The sequence below is a fragment of the Neohortaea acidophila genome (genome assembly GCF_010093505.1).
Source record: "Neohortaea acidophila strain CBS 113389 unplaced genomic scaffold BDY17scaffold_2, whole genome shotgun sequence".
NCBI classification, from domain to species: Eukaryota; Fungi; Ascomycota; class Dothideomycetes; order Mycosphaerellales; family Teratosphaeriaceae; genus Neohortaea; species Neohortaea acidophila.
The window spans coordinates 1,466,740-1,486,754 of NW_022985511.1; the positions used below are offsets into that span (position 1 = coordinate 1,466,740).

At 56.1% G+C, this 20,015-nt stretch overlaps 9 protein-coding genes across 9 annotated transcripts; 6 read left to right on the forward strand and 3 right to left on the reverse strand.

The window, feature by feature from the left end:
- Window positions 1-160: 160 nt before the first annotated feature.
- BDY17DRAFT_321379 (dolichol phosphate-mannose biosynthesis regulatory) lies at window positions 161-550 on the forward strand (the record flags this gene model as incomplete). The annotated part of the gene is made up of 3 exons (XM_033736615.1): window positions 161-178; window positions 239-319; window positions 371-550. The coding sequence occupies 3 exons, from the start codon at window positions 161-163 to the stop codon at window positions 548-550; spliced, it is 279 nt and encodes a 92-aa protein (XP_033593173.1).
- A 125-nt stretch (window positions 551-675) lies between these two features.
- On the reverse strand, window positions 676-4,360 carry BDY17DRAFT_82201 (WD40-repeat-containing domain protein). Its single transcript, XM_033738743.1, has 2 exons — window positions 1,118-4,360; window positions 676-984 (listed from the first exon to the last, which is right to left on the reverse strand). Exons 1-2 carry the CDS (start codon window positions 4,226-4,228, stop codon window positions 859-861), a joined length of 3,237 nt encoding a protein of 1,078 aa, XP_033593174.1. The 5' UTR covers window positions 4,229-4,360; the 3' UTR covers window positions 676-858.
- An 85-nt stretch (window positions 4,361-4,445) lies between these two features.
- On the forward strand, window positions 4,446-5,396 carry BDY17DRAFT_291772 (putative glucosamine 6-phosphate acetyltransferase). The gene is made up of 2 exons (XM_033732716.1): window positions 4,446-4,820; window positions 4,875-5,396. Exons 1-2 carry the CDS (start codon window positions 4,546-4,548, stop codon window positions 5,119-5,121), a joined length of 522 nt encoding a protein of 173 aa, XP_033593175.1. The 5' UTR covers window positions 4,446-4,545; the 3' UTR covers window positions 5,122-5,396.
- BDY17DRAFT_343471 (acyl-CoA dehydrogenase/oxidase) lies at window positions 5,395-6,991 on the reverse strand (the record flags this gene model as incomplete). Its single annotated transcript, XM_033738042.1, has 2 exons — window positions 5,948-6,991; window positions 5,395-5,892 (listed from the first exon to the last, which is right to left on the reverse strand). The coding sequence occupies exons 1-2, from the start codon at window positions 6,758-6,760 to the stop codon at window positions 5,395-5,397; spliced, it is 1,311 nt and encodes a 436-aa protein (XP_033593176.1). The 5' UTR covers window positions 6,761-6,991.
- Window positions 6,992-7,132: 141 nt separating this feature from the next.
- On the forward strand, window positions 7,133-8,762 carry BDY17DRAFT_291776 (uncharacterized protein). The gene has a single exon (XM_033732717.1). It carries the CDS (start codon window positions 7,266-7,268, stop codon window positions 8,388-8,390), a length of 1,125 nt encoding a protein of 374 aa, XP_033593177.1. The 5' UTR covers window positions 7,133-7,265; the 3' UTR covers window positions 8,391-8,762.
- A 1,427-nt stretch (window positions 8,763-10,189) lies between these two features.
- BDY17DRAFT_308044 (uncharacterized protein) lies at window positions 10,190-11,373 on the forward strand (the record flags this gene model as incomplete). Its single annotated transcript, XM_033735163.1, has 2 exons — window positions 10,190-11,316; window positions 11,364-11,373. The coding sequence occupies 2 exons, from the start codon at window positions 10,190-10,192 to the stop codon at window positions 11,371-11,373; spliced, it is 1,137 nt and encodes a 378-aa protein (XP_033593178.1).
- Window positions 11,374-12,978: 1,605 nt separating this feature from the next.
- BDY17DRAFT_321385 (uncharacterized protein) lies at window positions 12,979-13,429 on the reverse strand (the record flags this gene model as incomplete). The annotated part of the gene is made up of 2 exons (XM_033736616.1): window positions 12,979-13,083; window positions 13,142-13,429. 2 exons carry the CDS (start codon window positions 13,427-13,429, stop codon window positions 12,979-12,981), a joined length of 393 nt encoding a protein of 130 aa, XP_033593179.1.
- Window positions 13,430-13,603: 174 nt separating this feature from the next.
- Window positions 13,604-15,232, forward strand: BDY17DRAFT_291779 (DAHP synthetase). The gene has a single exon (XM_033732718.1). It carries the CDS (start codon window positions 13,640-13,642, stop codon window positions 15,083-15,085), a length of 1,446 nt encoding a protein of 481 aa, XP_033593180.1. The 5' UTR covers window positions 13,604-13,639; the 3' UTR covers window positions 15,086-15,232.
- A 33-nt stretch (window positions 15,233-15,265) lies between these two features.
- On the forward strand, window positions 15,266-19,129 carry BDY17DRAFT_291780 (uncharacterized protein). The gene has a single exon (XM_033732719.1). The coding sequence runs from the start codon at window positions 15,469-15,471 to the stop codon at window positions 18,694-18,696; it is 3,228 nt and encodes a 1,075-aa protein (XP_033593181.1). The 5' UTR covers window positions 15,266-15,468; the 3' UTR covers window positions 18,697-19,129.
- The last annotated feature ends 886 nt before the right edge of the window (window positions 19,130-20,015 follow it).

A 20,015-nucleotide genomic window follows, 5' to 3' on the forward strand; every position in this document is an offset into this window, starting at 1 on the left:
GCTTCCGAATGCGGTTCGCGCGACGCCACGGTACACGAGACACCACCACACGTCTCTCGACAAGTTGTCTTCATCCCAAACCTCTCCACGGGAAACACGAGACACCACCACACGTCTCTCGACGAGTTGTCTTCATCCCAAACTTCTCCACGGGAAAGTCATGGCCGCAAACGCCCTTGTACGCTATGACAATGCCCGGCCCCTCTTACGTGATTACATACTAATCGCCCACATCCAGCTCGATCGACTTGTCGGCCTCGCAATGCTGATCCTCGCCTCCACTGTTTTCTTATATTATACCACGTGGACTCTTTTGATGGTGCGTACACTACACCTTCACTCTTGTTCATTCAGCTGACGCGTCTCGCAGCCCTTTATCGAAGACGAATTCGTCCAATCCTTCTTCCCTCCTCGAGCCTGGGCCGTCCGCATCCCCGTCATTCTACTCCTGCTCGGCGGCGCTGTGGTGGGCAGTTTCTTGAGCTTGGTCATGATCCGGAGTAATCGCAAGAAGGCGGCCAAGGCGGCACAAAAGGCGAAGGCAAAGTGAGAGTCGCCGTGTGGGTTAGCGAGCGAGGCGTTGCATCACACATCATTACAGCGGGGGCTTCAGGGGAAGGGGGATCTTTGGGAAGGCTTGCTTTGAGCGCTACATTGCGTGGATACTCTTGTTGTGCATGTACGAGCGTCTTCAGCGGCCCGCAGACTTATTGCACTTGGCAATCCTCTCCAATGACCAGCCTCGCTCCATCTCCGTCATCCCCTCCAGAGGCAGCACGATGTAGCTGCATGCGTCTTGCGAGCTCGGCGAGCATAGCCCTCTAAAGACACGGAATTTCATCAGCAAGTGTCTGTCATTCAGGAAAATTGGTTGAACGGGTGCATCGGCACGTCCCCATCATCCTCCTCTTGCACCTGCGACACCGTGAAACCCACGCTACCTAACTGTGCGAGCAGAGAGGCGAACGGAGAGCGGGCGAGAAACTGCAAACGGCAGAAGTAGTGAGATATGGCTCTCATTATTACAACAGGTATCCTTGCCAGTCCGCCCTGAGGCAGGCAGACTTCACCAGAAGCCTCGCCCCATGATCAGCAATAGGGGATGGAGGTCCCTTACCGTTAGAAAAGCATCATTGTTGCCTCCCCTGCGCTCGACATCGTTCTGGTTAACGATCCTGTACGCATCATGCAGGCGCTTCCGACTCGCCAGCCCCGTCGGCGATACATAGTCCTCGTCTTCCGCATCCCGCGCGTCGACTGTAGGCCCAGGCATCGCGGGCTCGGAAGTGGTTTGGCTTTGCGACTCACTCCGAGTCTGCCTGCGCCTTCCGAATCGCGAAGGCCAGGCAAGGGAGCTGAACTGACTCGAGTCCGCGGCGCGCACCTCTTCGCCCAGCCTTGCCACTTCCCTCGCTCGAGCGTCGGGCGAGAATATCTTGATGGTATGGTCAATGCCGCTCACCGCTAGCATCGGTTCGTAGGGATGGCCCTGAACCACGTTCACAGTCTCGCCGTCGCCTTCCAGCACATTAACCAGCTCGGAAGTCTTGCGATCCCACATGAATAGGTGCCCGTCATCAGACCCCGAAACCACGTACTCATCGTCCAGGCCAAAGTAGTTAACATCCTTTACCGTGCGAACGTTGCAATGGCCGCGGTACTTCCGTATTGATCCCGAACACGGCACTCCGACGCCGACCTGGTCTCGCATACGTCGACGTTCGTAAGTGGAGGCGTGCATGAATCGCGGCATTCCGAGATTGGGTACGCCGTCTTCTTCGTCGGGTTCGCTGTCGTCTTCAGCCGAATCCTCTGCCTCATCTCCATCGTAATCGTAACCGTCATTATTGTCGTCATCGTCGTCTTCGCCTTCTGTATCTTCCACAGCTGTCGACCGTAGACCTTCTCCATGCACAGTCGAAGGCTCGAAGGCATTCTCGTCAATCATTGCAACCTCAGGTCCTTCTGACCCTTCAATCCGGTTGAGCCTGTTAACTTCTGGTGCGAGATCGTCCGCGTCGGCACCGTCCACAACTTCGCCGCGATGATCGAGAAGTTCCACCTCGCGGATTGGCTCGTCTTCTTCCTGCTCCTCGCCAGCGCCAGCCATCGCGACTTCCCTCACGACTCTGCCAAGCCCACCAAACGCGCGATCCACAAAGACATAATTGACTCCTTCAGCTGCATTCAACAAAACACCCCTCGCGACCTTGCCCACCCAGTACCTTCTTGCGGTCTCGCGGTCCTGGGCCTGGATTGACCCGGCATTGTCATCAAGCGTGACAGCCGATGAGAGATCGGCGAAGGGTATTCTCACAGCAGCTGCGAAAGCGAGGACGGCAGCTTTCTCCGTCGCGAACAGCGTCCGATTCTCATCCACTTCGAATCGATTGGTCTCGACATTCACAACCATCTTGTCCCTAGCCATACGAAGGAGGTAGGGGATCAGGTACTCATCGATGGCTTCCAGCGTAGCTTCGGAAGCGGGGATGGGTAGTCTTTGCGCAGCTCTCACTTCTGGTAACATTTCAGGGGGCCGAGTGAAGCCCTCCACAAGGTTTCCCACTCCAGACTCAATCCATAGCGTGATCGCCTTTAAGAAGTCGTATCCGAACTGTTCCTTCTGATTCGGTGCACGATCGCTGCCTCTCGCTTCAATACTGAGGAACTCGCCCAGCCGTGGATGAGGCCCAGAAGGGGTATTTAGTGTTGCACCGAGCACTCGTGCCAGAGTGCCAGCGGCTTGCACGAACCTGCGTACGCTCTCGCGATTCTCGCGTAGAGTCAGCTGCATTACCACCATCTCCGCCGAAGGATTCAAGGGATAGCGACTTGCTCGCATTGCTTCGTCAATCTCTGGGAGTATACTGGCGGCTATTGCGAGTGCCGGACCCACACTGGCTGACGTCTGCTGTCCTTCGGCTTTCGGCTCGAAGAGACTTGTACGAATCTTCCCCGTCATCTTCGCGATTCGCTGTGCTTCGTGCTGTTGAATTGTCAACCCCGGCTGCCGCTCCTCTGAAGCGGTGTTTGCTAGGGGTATGTCTTCACTCTGGCCGTTCTGGTAATTGATTCGCAGGGCCGAATTTTGGCCGGCAATTCGCGGTCGCGATAACGGGCGAGCAGTCTGACTAAGTGAAGTCTGGCTGCCAGTTGCTTGTCGTTTCCGTTTCCGATCCGTGTTCTTTTCCACTCGGTGGCTCTCGCTGCTTCTAAGTGGCGCCAGAGTATCGCGGTCATCTTCGGGATCACGGACCAAGTCGAAGCTGTAGATGTGGTCACCGCTCCAGCTCGCAATCATCTCGTTTGGGCGGGAGTCGCTGATCTTTGCCGCGGTGATGTGTCCGTTCCCCGTCTTCTTAGTCTTGCTGCCATTCGGTGCGAACTTGCGGACACACCGCGTAGCTTGACTCATTAATTCCTCCTCCTCGACCGACATTCTGCTGCTGGCTGGGAGAGCCCTTCCCGCTTCCTGTAACCGATCTCGCCCTGTCATGCGCCGGTCATGCAGCAAGGCGTAGAGGTGTGCGCCACCGAGGACGATGTAGTGAGGCTGAGATGGGGAACAAGAGATGGTGTTCAGGTCGAGTTGGAAGCGTTTGTAGGAAATTAGCGGGGGTGGTCCCGATTCATCTGACGTGCCTCCAGATCTGCCGGTCCGTGGGTAGGCTGAAGAGGGCTGCCGAGTGTCGAATTGCCTTATTGTTCCATCTTCCGATGCGCTGAGGAAGAGATGCGGCGAGCTTTCTGTTACAATTCTTTTCACCCTATCCGAGTGACTCCGGTACACGCGGCAATTGGTATTCCTTTCATTCAGGTATGCGGGTGCAGTCGAAGCGCCAGTGTGTTCCAGATCGAAGATTCTCACTTCGGCATCGCCAGCAGCGGTCACGACTGTCCGATCGTTGCTATGTGGCATGAATTTGACAGAGAAGATGTTCTGGGTGTGGCCCGTTGCGACTTTCGTTACGAGCTGGAATTGTGCTGTGGAGTTTTCGGGTTGGTACTTGTGGAGGCTGATGGTTTGATCGTCCGAACCCGAGGCGAGTAGACTGCCTGATTTGGACCAAGACAGAGCGTTCACACATCCTGTGTGAGAGTCTAGTTCATTGACGATATCGAGATTCTGGATGATTCGACGATCTCCGTACAACTTTCGATGGGTTGGGGAGCGGACTGCAAGGTCCGCAGTCTCCCGCATGTACAGCTTTTTGTGGAGAAGCGACATTGCCGCCGACGACGGAGGGTGAGTTAACGGAGCATGTAATTAAGAGTCCGGTCGTGGCAGCGGCGCTGCGTGTGTGTTCGTTTGCCTCGTGCTGAGGAGGATTGGAGTGAGGCTTCGATGTCGTCAAAAGGCCCCGCGTTACGCCACGCCACGTTCTCCAGCCCGCGCTAAAACTTTACCTACCTTAGCAAACTCAAATGTTCCCTTCACCTCTCACCACATTGCAGTCAGGACAATGCAAACTCAATAATCGACTACATCTCATGTGCAGGTACTCTTACAGCTACTAGAAACGACACCGCATTGTATTCAGGACAATGGCGTCTTCTGGTCTCTTCTCGCCCAGACTAATAGACAAGTCTGTCTCAGAGTCTTTTCCACCGTCCTATTCCGTGCGGCCACTTTCGAGAGACGACTATAACAAAGGCTTCTTCGAATGTCTACATTCCCTCACATGGACCGGAGATGTGTCCAACGACCGCTTCGTCGAGCAGTTCGATTGGATGGCAGGGAAGGACATCTTCTACGTCGTTGTGATCGAGCATGACGATAAAGTAATCGGTACTGGGGTCATCATGGTTGGGCGCAAGTAGTAGGTTGATGGCAGTCCGGGCCTTCAACCCAAGCTGATCATAATCTTCCACAGCATATGGGATTTGGCGCGGCAAGGGCACATTGAAGATGTATCCATTAGCGATGCCCATCAGGGCAAGGGGCTTGGCAAGCTTCTTTTAAAAACCCTTGCCTCGATTGGCCATAACGTTGGCTGCGGCAAGATCATTTTGAATTGCAGCGAGGAGAAGAAGGGATTCTACGAAAATTGTGGCTATGAACACAATGGTCTTCAGATGAGCTTGAACTTGCCAGGATTTACGGAAGAGCCACCGCAATAGCGGATGCATCTTCCTCCATTTACACCGATACGAAGACCCGCGGATGTGCCCCAGCCTGGTCATGTTCTTCTCCATCAAAGCACACGTTTTTTCGGAGCAGATGACATTGACACATGTCAACATCTCGAACGGACCCCGGGCTCTTAAGCAGGATGTCAGCAGCTCTTCATGCGTCGGGTAATCATGATGAGCGTCAAGCGATGGCCACGGGTATACATGCTCGAGCATGAACCAAATGCAACTCTTCAGTACTACGATCGATTGTATAACCATCTACAGCTTTGAATTCTGTTTCATCGCCCTTTGGTAGTTCTTGTACAGCTGCCGAATTGCCAGATCCAGCATGACATCTTCACTTCCGCCAGGAATCCGCGCCCCTGCCACCTCTCTCGCCATTCGTGCGATGAGCTCTCCTTGGCCGCTTTCGGTGAAGCCATTCCCGCCGAACAGGAGCTGCGCAGTTTCGATGACACACTGGTTCAGGACGATCCCCGACTTCGCCTTGGCAAGGCCAGTCAGTCCGCCCAAACGAACGTCGGCATCCTGCTTTGACATCTTCGAGATCTGGTGGACGAGAGTTTCGACCCACGCCCAACAAGCCTCGAGATCCGCACCGGCTTTGGCGAGGCGGTGTCGGACGACAGGTTGTTGTATCAACGGCGCACCGAATGCTTCTCGCTTCATCGTGTACTCGAATGCTGTAGAAAGCGCAACTCTTGCACGTGTGAGCACCCCGATTGCAATGGTAAGACGCTCGTGATTAAAGTTGGTCTACGCTTCAAAGTCAGCTGACAGATTCACAACGATTCACTTGCGGAGGCCACACCATAAGATACTTCATTCCCTGCCCCTCCGTCCCGATTAAATTCTCCACCGGCACTTTGACATCGTCTAGTTCAATGAACGTCGTTCCCGACGACGCCTGACCTGAGACTTTCATACGCCGCATGCTGACTCCTTGGTGCCCTCTCAGCGGTACAAGCAAGACGGAGAGGCCAGCTGCGCCAGGAGCCTTAGATGTACGGACGCACATAGTCGCGAAATCAGACCAAATGCCGTTAGTTATCCACTTTTTTGAGCCATTGACAATATAATGCCTTCCGTCTTTCGTTTTGACGGCTGTGGTTGAAACGTTGGCCACATCACTGCCAGCATCGGGTTCGGTGATGGCAATGCAGATTCGCTTACGCCCGAGTAAGAGGTCGGGCAAGATTCGCTCTTGCAAGGCCTGATTCGCGTAATGGAGGATTGGCGGAATGCCGTATCGGAAACCGGCGGTCACGGCAGAAGGGGGACCAGCGACGCCACATCTCGCCAGTTCGCTGCAATAGATGGCGATGTGATTGTAGTCAAAGTCTTCGATTTTGACGGGTCCAATGGATTCGATTCCCACTTTCTTGAGCCATTTGACAGGGAGAGGAGTGGGAAGGTTAGGGATGAGCATGTTCGCTCTTGCGAATTCATCGTAGACTTCTGGAGGAACATCCCCCGCTCGATCCCATTCCATGGCATTGTTCAGAAGGTTCTTTTCGAAAAAGGCCCGGCAATGCTTCTGCCATTTCTTATGTGATTCGGTGTAGAGCGGCGAGGGCAGATTGTCGAGCCACGGGGGTTCGGCGAAAGGTATAACAGTACTCATGATGGTGGCCAATGGGGACCGATGTGTTCTCGTCACCTCTCCGAGGTTTGCCCTCTGAGCAATGGCTTCGGGGCGCGTGCGACCGGAGATAGAGAGGCTGAGTTTTACTGAGAGAAGTCTTGAGGGCGAGTGTTATGAGTCGGCAAAAGGACCGAGATCCAGCTGCTAGAGGAGTCGTTCGCGTCACCTCTCCGAGGTTCGCACTCCGGGTAAGGGCTTCCGCGCTGGTGCAGCCGGACATAGAGGCGGCTGAGGTTACTGAGATGAGTCCTATGGGCGAGGACACAAATCAAAAGCGGCAAGTGCAACCGAGCAGCCGAGCAGCTGCCAAAAGTCAGTCTCACGTCCGCTGAAATCTGCTACACCTTAGCAGCCTTTCAACACACTCTCGTCAACCTTGCATCACATTCGTCGCACCATAGCCATTGACACGTTGCCGACCCCGCGGATTTCCAACTGGAATAAAAGACAACAAAAGCGCAGGCCTTCGGGCCAGTCCCTTGCCATGTCTCTCGTCAACCTCTCCCACGTCTGCTCGCATCTCCAGAATGCTTCGCTTGCGCGATTGGGACTCACATCGATCCCCTACACACGTCTACATCTTAGTCTCTCGCTACTGCTGCTGAAGCAAGGCTTCTTCTCCTCCGTCAAACTCGCCGGCCCAGCACCACCCGCCTCCAGCTTCCCAACCGGCACCCCCGACCACAACTTCATCACAGCACACCCTCCCTCCGAGCGCCATCAACACACACCGCAAGCCGCGCTCCAATGGATAACAAACCAGGGTCCTGCGGGGACGGCGGAGGGGCTAAGAGAAGATGGGTTTGGGGACTCGGCGATCGCGTATGCAATGGAAAAGCGGTTGAAGAACAGGGCGCAGCTGGAGAAGGAGGGGTGGAATGATGCCGTTGCAGACTTTTTATTGAAAAACAGCTCGAAAGATGCGCAGCAGATGCGCGAGGCGGGACACAGCGAAGAAGCGATCGCCATCATGGAACTCTACAGGCCTCAGGTCAAGGAGCGCACAGAGCTGGTACGGCGGTGGTATGGTGATCGAGAGGAGTTTGAAAGAAGCGAAGCAGAAGCCGAGACAGCTGGAACGCGAGCAGCAAGACCTTACGACGCTACGCTTCGACGCCGACTATACGAGCAGGTCTCTCTATTGGACTTTGACGTGCAAACGCTTCGCCACTTCGCTGGCGACAGCCGATATCTTACATGGCGAGAGCTAGCCCTGGAGGGGGTTGATGTCGACGCCATGGGGCTCACAATACCTGGTCAGGCTTTGGAACCTCCTGCGCCGAAGTCTGCGGCAGATCCGTGGCAGCTGGAAGAAGAAGGCGTTGTCACTCAAGCAAATCGAGCTTCAAGGCGGCTCTGGCTAGGCTTGAAGTACTACGACGGCCTGCCTGTGTTGCAGCACGCGAAGATGGTGTCAAAACCTAAGAAAAGAATCAACATGAGCCCTGGGTACCTGGAAAAGCTGGTTCGCGGCCGAAACGCCGGTGAGGTCAGACCTTTGACCCAGGTGGGCGAAATCATGGCCGTGAAGACGGATCTGGGAGTGCTGGAGATTCGAGAGTGCGTGGAAAGGAAGATGGGGGGCCAGATCCTCTGCCGAGTTTGGTAGCCTGGAGGACCGCGGTCAAAAGCAGAGCTACCATCCAGAACTCGGTTTTGGGTTACTGGCTAAGCTACATCGCGAAAACTCCTCCGCTCTCGACGACCTGTCCATCAGCGTTCGCGGGTTGACACGAGCGAGAAGGCTTCGTATCCTCTACGGATGCTGGGGACGGGTCAGAGCCGCCCGAGCAGAGGCGAAGCAGTCGAAGTAGCGAGATGTACTATCCGAGAGCGATGCATATTTTACGTCCAGGCGGGTGAGACAACGATGAATAGACAAACACTGTATTTTATGCAAAGATCCGAGCAAGCTGCCGGATAAAGTTCTGTGCACGATTCTACATGAATGAGATCCGAGAATGAGGGTTCTGGTGTATATACAGGCACTTGTAGGTTTATTGCAGTACTCTGTGTCGAACCAGGTCGCGTGGTTTCGTCGCAGAAGTCGCACGGCTTGCTCCGAGCCGCTGACACTTCCCCGCAAAGCTCCGATTGGTTGTTGCTCCGCGGTGGACGTCTGTTTACAAACAACACCTTCCGACGCTCTTTCTGTCTGCGCGCGAATCGATCCCATCGCATCCACATGTATTCGCCTTCCATCTCCTATTGATCATCAGTATGGTGGCAACCAGGCGCCAGGTCCAGACCGGACCCGAACTCGATCTGCCCATGGACCAGGATCCCGACCAAATTCTTAAGAAAAAGCCGACCCGCAAGGCAACGGCAAAGTCTAGCACCGCAGAGACCAAGAAAGCTAGCACGCGAGGCAGGAACAAGGTCTCTGAGCAGACACATGAGAGTGATGAAGAAGTACCCCTGGCCAAGGTGGCAACCAAGGCTGCTGCAACACGCGGAAAGAAGATTGCGGTGGCCGATGACGAGAAGCAGGGACAGAAGACGAGGCAGACGACAAAGAGCGCAACCGTGAGATCGAAAAGAGGAGAAGTGCTGGCGGAAGAGCTCGAAGATGAGTCAGATTCAATCCAGGTCAAGGCCTCCAAGTCCACAAGAGAACGCAAAGCGACCGTCCCTGATGGAGACCTGTCGGCGGCACAAGGAAAGAAGGCTGCGTCTGCCAGAGCTGGGTCTGTACGAGTCAGGAAGGCATCAGCAGTGGTAGACCATCCCGATTTGCCTGCTCCAGAAGAGCCCCAGCCTGCTCGAAAGACCCGCGGCGCAGCGGCCAAGGCAGCCCCGCTCTCACCAAAGAAGATTACCCAGGTCAAAGCGACGCGCACGACCAGGAACACCACGCACAAGGGTGCCGCCACAGTGCCGCAGGGGAGGACAACAGCGAGCGCGCGAGTTGGAGCGAGGAAGCGGACGGTGTCGGATGAGAATGCGGGAGTATCGAATATGAACAACGCGAATATCGACACGGAGGCCCAGACACCGACCCGATTTCATTCATCAACGAAGCGCCACGAACATACTGACGCAGAGAGTGAGATCTCAATGAGCTCCGCACCCACGACGCCCAATGACTCTCTGGTACAGAGCTTCAACACCATCGAAGAGCAAGATGACGTCCAAGAAGACAACAATTCAGCTGATGACGATGTCTCAGAGGACGACCATGATTCGGAAGACGAGCTCTGTGGTCCAAAGACGCCAATGAAACGTTCAAGTCCCACGGCTCAGGCTCGCTATCAATCTTCTGTGCAGCGTACAATCCGGAAATATGAGGACGATATTGCCCTGGAGACTCCGGCGCGTCGGTTTGCGGTACTGGGATCGCAGAGGGGAACGCCACAAACACAGAAACCATACTGCAGACCCGCTGCCCCGCCATCAACCCTTCGAACAATGACTTCGGATAGGCTTGCTACGAGTCTTTCGGTTTTTGACAACCCGAACAACGCCATACCGAATGTTCAGGATCTGGAAGAATCGTTGGAGGATCTGGACGTCTCATTTATCCCCGACGATTCCATCATTCCCGTGGATGAAGTCGAAATGGCGGATGAAGCAATTCGTCTGCCGTCGTATTCTGCATCAGCCATGACGGATGAGCCACCTTCAATGGTCAATATCTCAATGGAGGACGACGAAGAGGACTACGTCGTTCCAGCCGACGTAGAAATGTACGATGACGGTATGGATGACACCGTGATCGTGCACGAGACCGAGGATCCTACTCGCTCTCCACATCAGCAGCCCGCAGACTCGTTTGAAACGGAGGATACTGTCATCATCTCAAGACCCGATGGCGAAGCTTGCGGAGCTGAGGCTGAGGGTGATTCAGCAGAGCTCGTGACGGAACCAGTTCATACCGTCCATGAAATTGCTGTCAAAAGCCACCAGATCCCAAGCCCTCGGAGGAGGATCGTTGTCGACTTTGACGAATTTCTGGGTGCTCGACGCTCTCCGGAGCGTCTCCATGCGGAGACAGAGAACCTCACAGCGGTGGATGACGACCGCGACGCTCAAGCTGGAGCGGAATCGACACTTTCATTGGATCAAGCGCCACAAGATGCTTTGCGCCGTCAGACACTCAACTTCAACGATTTCTTCGATGTTGGCGCTCTTGCAGAGCCTACGGCCCAGATAGACATTGACCTGGATTCGGCACAAGAGCTGCAAATGGAGTTGGCGGGCCAGCTTTCAACCAATGCACCCGAGCAGCAGACCGACGGCACGAGCCTAGTCGATGATCAGTCAGAGGGACAGCCTGCCCATGATCTCGAGACAACCAGCGCAAACGATGACGCCGACATGTTTGATTTGTCGCGAGATACCACGCACGCGGACCGTGTGGAAGTCATCAACGAGCCCGAAGTCCCTCACTACGCTCGCCCAACCATCGCATTCCATGCGCGCCGCAAGTCACTTCCAGTGTCTAGCCTTCGCACGCCCACCAAGGCCGGCACGCGTCCTCACACTTCAGACGGCGCTAGCATGCCTCGAATCGTGAACCCCTCCGCGCATGCATGGTGGGCTAGATCGAGAGCGAATTCCACTTATGCTACACCCGTGAAAGCGCGTCCTAGCACCGCACACGCAACGCCAGTTGTATCACGCTTCAACACTTCGGTCAAGTCTGCTCACCCTTCTCGTGTCGCATCGCCGGCGAAGGCAACTCCAGGCGAGAGATATCCACTGCTCGCAGCAAGACAAAACTACGCAGAGCACGCAAAGACAGTGGCGGCTCCCGCTCGTTTCGCTACGCCAAATGCAAAGTCGCCCAAGCGTCGCGAAACGTTTCATCGAGCGATGCCTGGAGTGCAGATGTTGAACAAGAGCGAGGCGAACGCATCAAGTCCTCCTCTGGCCGATCCTCAGACTCCGGGAGACGTTGAATCCACCCCAAGGCCACGTGGGATGCACACCAACCATGCAAACACTGTAGCGCCGGTACGTTTCCAAACGCCGACTGCCGCGTCGCCACAGCGAAGACGAACGTTCCACAAAGCTCTGTCCGGACAATTGTTAGAGGCTGCCGGACCAGCACCCAGCACACCGGCGACTCCTGCAGCGGAACGCTTCCCCAAACTCCCGTATCGCTCGGATCAAATGGAGCATGCAAAGACTGTCGCGCCGGCTGCTCGCTTCCAGACACCTGCAAAGACGTCTTTGAAGCGACCAGCAACGGCGGGCAAAGGAGACGCACTTCGAAGGGCGGTATTGTTTGCAAACACCCCGACTGCGGTCCGCGATTGGGTGAAGACACCTCTGAAGGCGGCAGCAGCTACTCCATCGCAAGCACCGATGACCCCTCATCCGGCAGCGCCACTCAAAGGGGTCATGGCGTTAGTTGAGGTCTTCACACTGGAAGGCGCTTCTGCATCTGCCCCATTCGTGGCTCTCCTGCACCGCCTGGGAGCGAGAACCACACGAACGTGGAATGAACGCATCACACACGTGGTGTTCAAGGACGGCTCACCAACCACGCTTCAGCGAGTACGCTTGAACAACAAAGAGTTCAAAGAGTGCGGAAAGGGAAACCTCATGCACTGCGTCAACAGTCGCTGGGTTACGGACTGCGATCGTCAAGGCACGCATATGGACGAGACGGAAGAAGCGTACGTGGTAGATGTGTCCGAGGTGCCACGCGGGGGAAAGCGTAGGCGCAAGAGCATGGAGCCTTCTGCGCTGCTGAACGTTGGAGGCAACATTGTGCGCGAGCGAAAGAGCAGTGCCGGCCGCGTCAGCTCGTTCGACTACTCACCCGTGAAGTTTGCCGATTCGACAGCACAAGCATCGGAAGGGGCTCTCAACACTACTCCCATTGCTGCTGATGTGCTTGGAAAGGAGAACAGCGGCGACGAGCACAGCTCGCCCGTGACTCCCGCCTGGATCTCTGCGCCGGATTCACTGGTGCAACAGACTGCGCCTATGAAGCGAGTCAGAAAGCTCGAGTTGCCGGGCAAGGAAGCGGCCAAAAATCGACGATTGACATATTGGAGCGGCGCCGCTTGATTGAATAGGGGTGCCGTACTGGATGCGGTGACCAAGGGTGAAGGGATGGATGGGTACAGACTGTCACTTTTTCGTAGCTCGTTCTCGATACCAGTGTGCATGAATGTCAGGCTTCGAATTGTATTCCATTCGACCAACGCCGGCGCTATGATTTTGCAACAACCACTTCCACCTTGCTACACAGCGGCCGTGACCCAAGCGGTCATGGCTTTTGTAGCGTCGGCATCGTGATTCCTCAACAACTCGGTAGCTTTGATCTTGGACATGTCCAGCTGTTCCATCTGAATGGATGTTCAGCGACTGTAGAGTTATTCGCTGGGTAGCTCGAATGAAACTCACCACAAGTGTCACATCGGCCGGATCAACCTTCACCAAAGCCTTGGGCGCCTCCTCTTTCCTCACCGCAGCAGGCTTCTCCTTCTTCTTCTTCTGCTCCACGTCGAGATTCTTCATGGCATCGTTCAGGGCCTTGAGATCGACCTCTTTCTTTTGCGCCGGCTCCTCCTCGCCACGAGTGTCCAGCTTCGACATGGCCTTTGCGGCCTTGCGGTCTTCTGCATTTGCGGGAAGCGCCTCGGGCTGCTCCAGTCCTTCTTGGACTTCGAGGGGTACTGGCTCTTCAGCCATGGTGCAATTTCTTGCGCGGAGGCCGAGATCGGTTGGAATGGTGGGAGAGAGGTTGAGGGAAGGGTGAATGTGAGGTGTCACCGCAGCAAGTGGAATGTGGATGAGGTCTTGGCAAACGTCTTCAAGCTTGGATCATCAGTCATCGCTGTACCTGCATATAAGAAAACTTTCCTAAGCACCCTCACCGCTCGATCATCCAAACATGAGACGATGAATGGAGAACACGAAGAGCCTCACGGCTCTCAAAACGGAGAGGTCCATCAGGACTGGCGGCCGTCGTCATGGAAGACGAAACCCATCAAGCAGCCGGTTGTCTACGAAGACCCGAACGTTGCAGGCAAGGCATTGGCGCAGCTCCAACGCCTTCCTCCCCTCGTCACCCCCTACGAGATCTGGAAGCTGAGACGATCACTTCGTGATGTGGCGCTTGGAAAGGCCTTCCTACTCCAGGGTGGCGACTGTGCCGAGCTCTTCGACTACTGCCACGACAATGCCATCGACTCCAAGATCAAACTCCTGCTTCAAATGTCGCTGGTCCTTATCTGGGGCGGCAACAAGCCCGTGGTGCGCATCGCTCGCATGGCCGGACAGTACGCGAAACCCAGAAGTTCTCCCATGGAAACGGTAGACGGCAAGCAAATTCCCAGCTTCCGCGGCGACATCCTCAACGGCTACCCTCCGGATCAGAGGACGATTGATCCGAACCGCCTGGTACAAGCCTACTTCCACTCGGCGGCAACCCTCAACTACGTTCGAGCCCAGATCAGTTCGGGCATAGCAGACCTGCACAATCCACTCGAATGGGAGCTCGGACACGTGCGAGACCAGGGCATGCAGACCAAGTACACGCGAATTGTCGACAGCATCACGGAGTCTCTCCGCTTCATGCGTACCATTGGCGCAGACACTGCCGGTCAATTGCACACTGTCGACCTCTATACCAGCCACGAAGGACTATTATTGGCATACGAGGAGGCTCTGACGAGGAAGCTCAAGCACCCTCCCAATCGCGACAGCTCCATTTCAGGTGTACCTGAGGGGAGTCATGTGCGCACGGGCGAAGGGTATTATAACACGAGCGCCCACTTCCTCTGGATCGGTGACCGAACTCGACAACCAGATCATGCCCACATCGAGTATTTCCGGGGCATCGAGAACCCCATTGGGATCAAAGTTGGGCCGACGACGAGCGTGCAGGATCTGACGCAGCTCCTCGACATTGTCAACCCACGGAAGGAAGTAGGCAAAGTCACGCTCATCACACGATATGGCGAAGGCAAAGTCGACGAGCTGCTGCCCCAACACATTGCCGCGGTGCGGGAGAGTGGTCACGTGGTGGTGTGGCAATGTGATCCCATGCACGGCAACACTCGATCTACGACATCGGGAGTGAAGACTCGCTCCTTCGCCTCCATCTTCTCCGAGCTGTCGTCGGCCTTGAGGATCCACCAGCAATGCGACTCGTTCCTGGGCGGCGTCCACCTCGAATTGACCGGCGACGCGGTGACAGAGTGTACCGGCGGCAGCCAAGGGTTGCAAGACGAGGATCTCGGCGCGCGATATGAGACGTTCTGTGATCCTAGACTGAACGAAAAGCAGGCGATGGAACTGGCGTTTTTGGTTGCTGGGAGTCAGCGTGGAAGTGATGGAGTCTAATAATCAGTGGGCAATCATCGTGGGCGCAGTTTTGTCTCAAGGATGGTAGTGATAGGTCTTAATGCAACTTTCGCACCATCATATTCACTACGGTCCTTCTATTCGAGTCCGTAAACTATCGATAAGCTCGAAGTGGATCTCGCGTGCACCGCGAGTCGAGGCTTCGCGGCCTGCGCCACGCACGACCAAACAACCTTCAACCTCAGCCTCCTACACCTTCCGAAAGACCACACATTGAACACCGCCGCAAGGCCGCGAGGTTTTCTCACCCAGTTTGGATCCACGCAGTCTGCATGCTCGCCATTGGTGTTGAGCACAAGGCAATGGTGTGATCTACGCCATTGGCTTCCGCAGCATTCAATCCCCCCTCCTCCTACGCCGCCATGGCCTACGCTCCATCTCCCTCCGCCCCCTCCTCCAGCCTCTCTCTCCCCGGCCCGGCCTCCTCTAACGCTCCTCGCGGCACCTTCCTGCCCGGCACCAAAGTCCAAGTCGGCAATCAGAGGGTTATCATCGAGAAATATCTGTCCGAAGGCGGCTTCGCCCATGTCTACATTGTGCGCATCCCGCGAGAGGGCCACAAGCATGAACTCGCCGTGCTCAAGCGGGTGGCCGTGCCGGACCGCGAGCAATTGGCATACATGCGGACGGAAGTGGAGACGATGAAGAAGTTGCAGGGGCACAAGCATGTCGTCAAATACATGGACAGCCACGCCAGCCAGTTGAAGGCGGGAGGGTACGAGGTCTTCTTGTTGATGGAGTTTTGCGACGGGGGAAGTCTCATCGACTTCATGAACACTCGCCTCCAACATCGCCTGACCGAGCCGGAGATCCTAAAGATCTTTGGCGATGTCGCCGAGGGCGTGGCCTGCATGCACTATCTCAAACCCCCGCTATTGCACCGCGATCTCAAAGTCGAGAACGTCTTGATTTCCAAGTCCATGTCCACCGGTGCGCCCGTCTACAAGGTCTGCGACTTTGGAAGCGCCGCTCCTCCTCGGCCGGCAGCAACAACGACGGAAGAGGCACGCCTCATTGAAGACGATGTGCAGAAGCACACCACCATGCAATACCGAAGCCCCGAGATGATCGACGTGTGGCGCAAGCAGCCCATTGACGAAAAGGCCGACATCTGGGCGCTGGGCGTGTTTCTCTACAAGCTCTGCTACTACACTACTCCCTTTGAGAACGTCGGGCAGATGGCTATTTTGAACGCCAGCTTCAAATACCCCCCTCATCCTCCCTTTTCCGCTCGGCTGAAGGCTCTCATCGGCAGCATGCTGAAGGAGGATCCCAAGAAGCGTCCAAACATCTACGAAGTCATTCGAGAAACGTGCAGCATGCGCGGCGTCGAGATGCCCGTCAAAGACATCTACTCCCAACGCACGCAGTCCGAAGCTCGAAGAAACGAGACTCTCCCCTCGCCGGATCGCCCGACTTCCATCGGCCTGACGAAGCAAGCCCCTCAGGTCCAAGTGCAAAGTCTCCCGGACATTACGCCTATGCGAAGAGGTCGCCCCGGGGCGCCTGCGCAGCAAGCTCCGTCTCCCGTCATCAAACCTAGTGCCTCTCCCGCACGTGGCGATCCCTTCGCAGCTCTAGATTCCAAGAACTACGACGTTCGAGCGGGCGCTGTGGATGAACTTTCTAAGAAGTTCCCATCCTTAAATGAGTTCGCCATCACCCACGACAAAGGCGGCCCTTTCGTCTTTCCCTCGCAGTCTGACGCAGAGCCTGCGACTGCTCCTGTACAGGCCAATCCAAAGAACCTGCACGAGCGAGTGACCAATGCTCTCGCCGATCAAGTCTTCCGACAAGCGAACCCCTCGTCAAGCATCGGCAAGTCACAGTCCGCAGCTCAACTGTCGTCACCTTCGACAGTGCCCAGCACCAAGACCACTTTGCCCGCAGCCCGAGAGCCTCGAAAAGATTCCGTGCCAGCAACTTCCCCAGCCGGCGTCGCATATACTTCGACTGCAACGGGCGCGTCGCCACCGACAAGCGCGACCACGACGGCCTTTCCAGATATCAGCAAGCGGCCGATTTGGAAAGTGCCGGATACCCCTTCCGGCCAGACGCGAGTCGGCGGTTCGCCGGCATTGCAGCTCCCGAGCCCAAACCCCGATATGCTTCCAGTCCACCGCTCCAAGTCGCAAACAGCTACGCTGAGAGATGCAACCGGCCCGGCGTCTACCTCGTCACGGCCGTCTTTGGAAGGGCATCGGCCCGTGCTACCAGAAGCTGGAGAGCCTCTGACCAGAAGAAAGTCTGCTGAACTCCGTCCACGGCCTTCGAGCGCGTACATGAGTTCTGATATGGATTATCTAAAGGGTCAAGAAGAGCAGGCCCGTAGACGGCCTGCAGTGGTGAGTCGGCGATCCAGTAAAGATGTTGCTCGCAGGCATGAAGTAGCTGTGGACGACTCGAATATCACAGACGACATGGATTATCTGCGCCGCAGTGAAGATGCCGAGCGCCGAGTGAATCACAGGCATTCACTGCATCGGAAAATTTCGGATCAGCGTTCGCACTCGCACTCGCACGTGCACCATCATGCCCATTCCATCTCTTCGGGAGCCAAGGGCATGCTCACTGGTAAATTCGGCGATGCCTTCAAACGGTTTGAGCACCGTTCCAGCAACGAAAGACTTGTCGATAGAGAATCGACGGAGCCGGTCTTGCACACTCAACAACGGGAACATGAAGCAAGAGTACTATCCCCTACATCGGCCTCGGAGGCTTCCAATAGGCTCCGTTCCGATGTGGATTCGGCCATCGACGAGACTCAGGACCTGCCTCCAGAGATGCGACGAGAAATGGAGCGCCGACGGCTGAGTCAGGAGGAACAACGAGTGGCAAGAGCTACCGCTGAGTACCGCTCTCGAGTGGTCGAAGATCAGGGGACAGGCGGTGTGGGCGGGATTCTTAATCGAGCGAGCACGATTCAGAAACGAGTACAGACCCTGCTCGACGAGGCAGGACAAAACTCGGCACCTGTGAAAAGGACGGCCGAGGGGTATGGGCGGTACACTGCTGATTCGGATCCCGCAGCCCAACAAGGTCGGCAGGCTGTGCCGGCAATAGTGCCAACAAAGACAGCGCCGCCACCTATTGTATCGAAGCCGGCAATCATCTCCGAATTGCCATCGGTGGCGAATGCGAAGATCCGGCAGCGGCCTCTGGAGCCTACCAACACTGCACCGCCCCCGTCCGCATCCGCTCCGCCATCACAGTCGGCTGTTACTGCCGCCCCTCCTGCCAGAATGGCTCTGCGGCCCAGCGTTCCACCCAAGGCAGCGATGCTGCGGACTGGAGGAAGCGCAGCATGGCCTCCGCCACAAGCCTCGAACGCGCAGGAAGGCTCCAGCACTTCGAAACCATCCACTGGCCTCGCAGCTCTCCTTGCAAAAGACCTGGAAGGTGTGCCCGACTATCCACCATCTGGGTCCAGCGCAGCCATCTCCGCGCCCGAGAGCGATGTGCAATTCCCCGCGGTGGATGATGATCTGGAGACGGATTTCAGCAAACGCTACCCTACATTGAGCGGCATTGAGATGGTGGAGGCGGAAATTGGAGGCCAGCGGAAGATTCTACGCGCAAGGGAGGTGTGATGTGACGCCGTATGTCTGGATGATCTATGTGTTGTGCATATGACCAGCAGGAGCATAAATGGTAGACAGAGTTGTGAAGAGTGATGGGCTGCTTGGCCTGCCGGCCTGGACTTCAGAAGCCCTCAACCTTACGGCAGCTGGCTCCCGTGCCAAGGGAAGCTCTAATTTACCTGCAACGTGCGCCATATCTGGTAACATCTGCGATATGCTCATCATATGACAGTTCTGGTGTCGCGTGAATATGCATGGTCATCGCCGGCACCGTCAAATGCAGCATGACAAACCGCCAACCAACATCAAAGTGGTGTTGGTTTACGGATGCGGAAGGCAGAAGAAGTGAGGTGCGGCGCGAAGCTCACCTGGTCCGAGCTTAGGAGGGCGTGATTTAGCGCCAATCTTATCTTAATTTAGAATGCCTAGAAACGGTCGTCCGCCTTCTGGTGCAACGGTTTTTGTCTCCCCTTCTTCGCACACGACACGCTACCACGCGGACAGCATCACACCACCCCCTTCGAATCGACTCGACGCCGGCGACGACCCTCGAACCCCATACTTTCCCCGCCTGCCGATCTTCTCTCGACCCTTCACCACGCCGACTCCTTCCTCAATCGCCTCGGACGCGACCAGCTGGACCTGCTTTGTTCTCATTGCGGCGCATACGAGATCAGCAGTCCACGGGCGACTTGAGCACTCCCGTCTATTCGGCGCGAGGGATAGAGCCATTCATTGGAGAAGGCCGTCCCACATCGACTTCTCTCATTCAAGCTACTTCACCGGCTGGCCTGTCCACCTTTCAAGCGTTGAGTCGCGAAGCAAGACACCGAAAGAGCACGCGATTGCGGACACATCAGCGCCGGACCCGACTGCAAGAGAGTGAGGACTTCTATTGCAGAGCAAGGAGCGCTCTCAGACCCTCCGCATTCGTCCCTTTCGACCGTACCGCTGGCGTGCGTTGAAGACCAGGTACGTTTGGATCTGCGTACAGCTCCAATCTGCCCCGCTGCTGTCTCCCGGATCTGGTGGCATTGCGCGCCGGGGGCGTCTTGCCACGCACCTCGAATGCCGCTGCGACTGGGCAGCCTCATGCGCACCGAGGCCGTCGGGCATGTCCAGCGCTTAACCATTGACCCCATGATTGGTCGAGTCTGTTTCTGCCAAGAAGGCTAACCTCGCGCGCAGCTGCCCTCGCGATTGGTCCACAACGACCGACCCTGACTCTCGCAAGCGTCTGTCTGCACATCGTCGTACTCGCACCGCCTTGTCTACTTGCTCTTTTTCTCGCAATCTTCATCGCGCTGGCGTGATTATGCGGTGACACC

Excerpts from the sequence above, each read along its gene's own strand:
- BDY17DRAFT_291780 (XM_033732719.1), top strand. The coding sequence starts at position 15,469 with ATGGCCTACGCTCCATCTCCCTCCGCCCCCTCCTCCAGCCTCTCTCTC.
- BDY17DRAFT_291776 (XM_033732717.1), top strand. The coding sequence starts at position 7,266 with ATGTCTCTCGTCAACCTCTCCCACGTCTGCTCGCATCTCCAGAATGCT.
- BDY17DRAFT_291772 (XM_033732716.1), top strand. The coding sequence starts at position 4,546 with ATGGCGTCTTCTGGTCTCTTCTCGCCCAGACTAATAGACAAGTCTGTC. Across the intron at positions 4,821-4,874 it reads ATCATGGTTGGGCGCAAGTA|CATATGGGATTTGGCGCGGC; the intron begins GTAGGTTGATGG and ends AATCTTCCACAG.
- BDY17DRAFT_82201 (XM_033738743.1), bottom strand. The coding sequence starts at position 4,228 with ATGTCGCTTCTCCACAAAAAGCTGTACATGCGGGAGACTGCGGACCTT. Across the intron at positions 985-1,117 it reads ACAATGATGCTTTTCTAACG|TTTCTCGCCCGCTCTCCGTT; the intron begins GTAAGGGACCTC and ends TGCCGTTTGCAG.
- BDY17DRAFT_291779 (XM_033732718.1), top strand. The coding sequence starts at position 13,640 with ATGAATGGAGAACACGAAGAGCCTCACGGCTCTCAAAACGGAGAGGTC.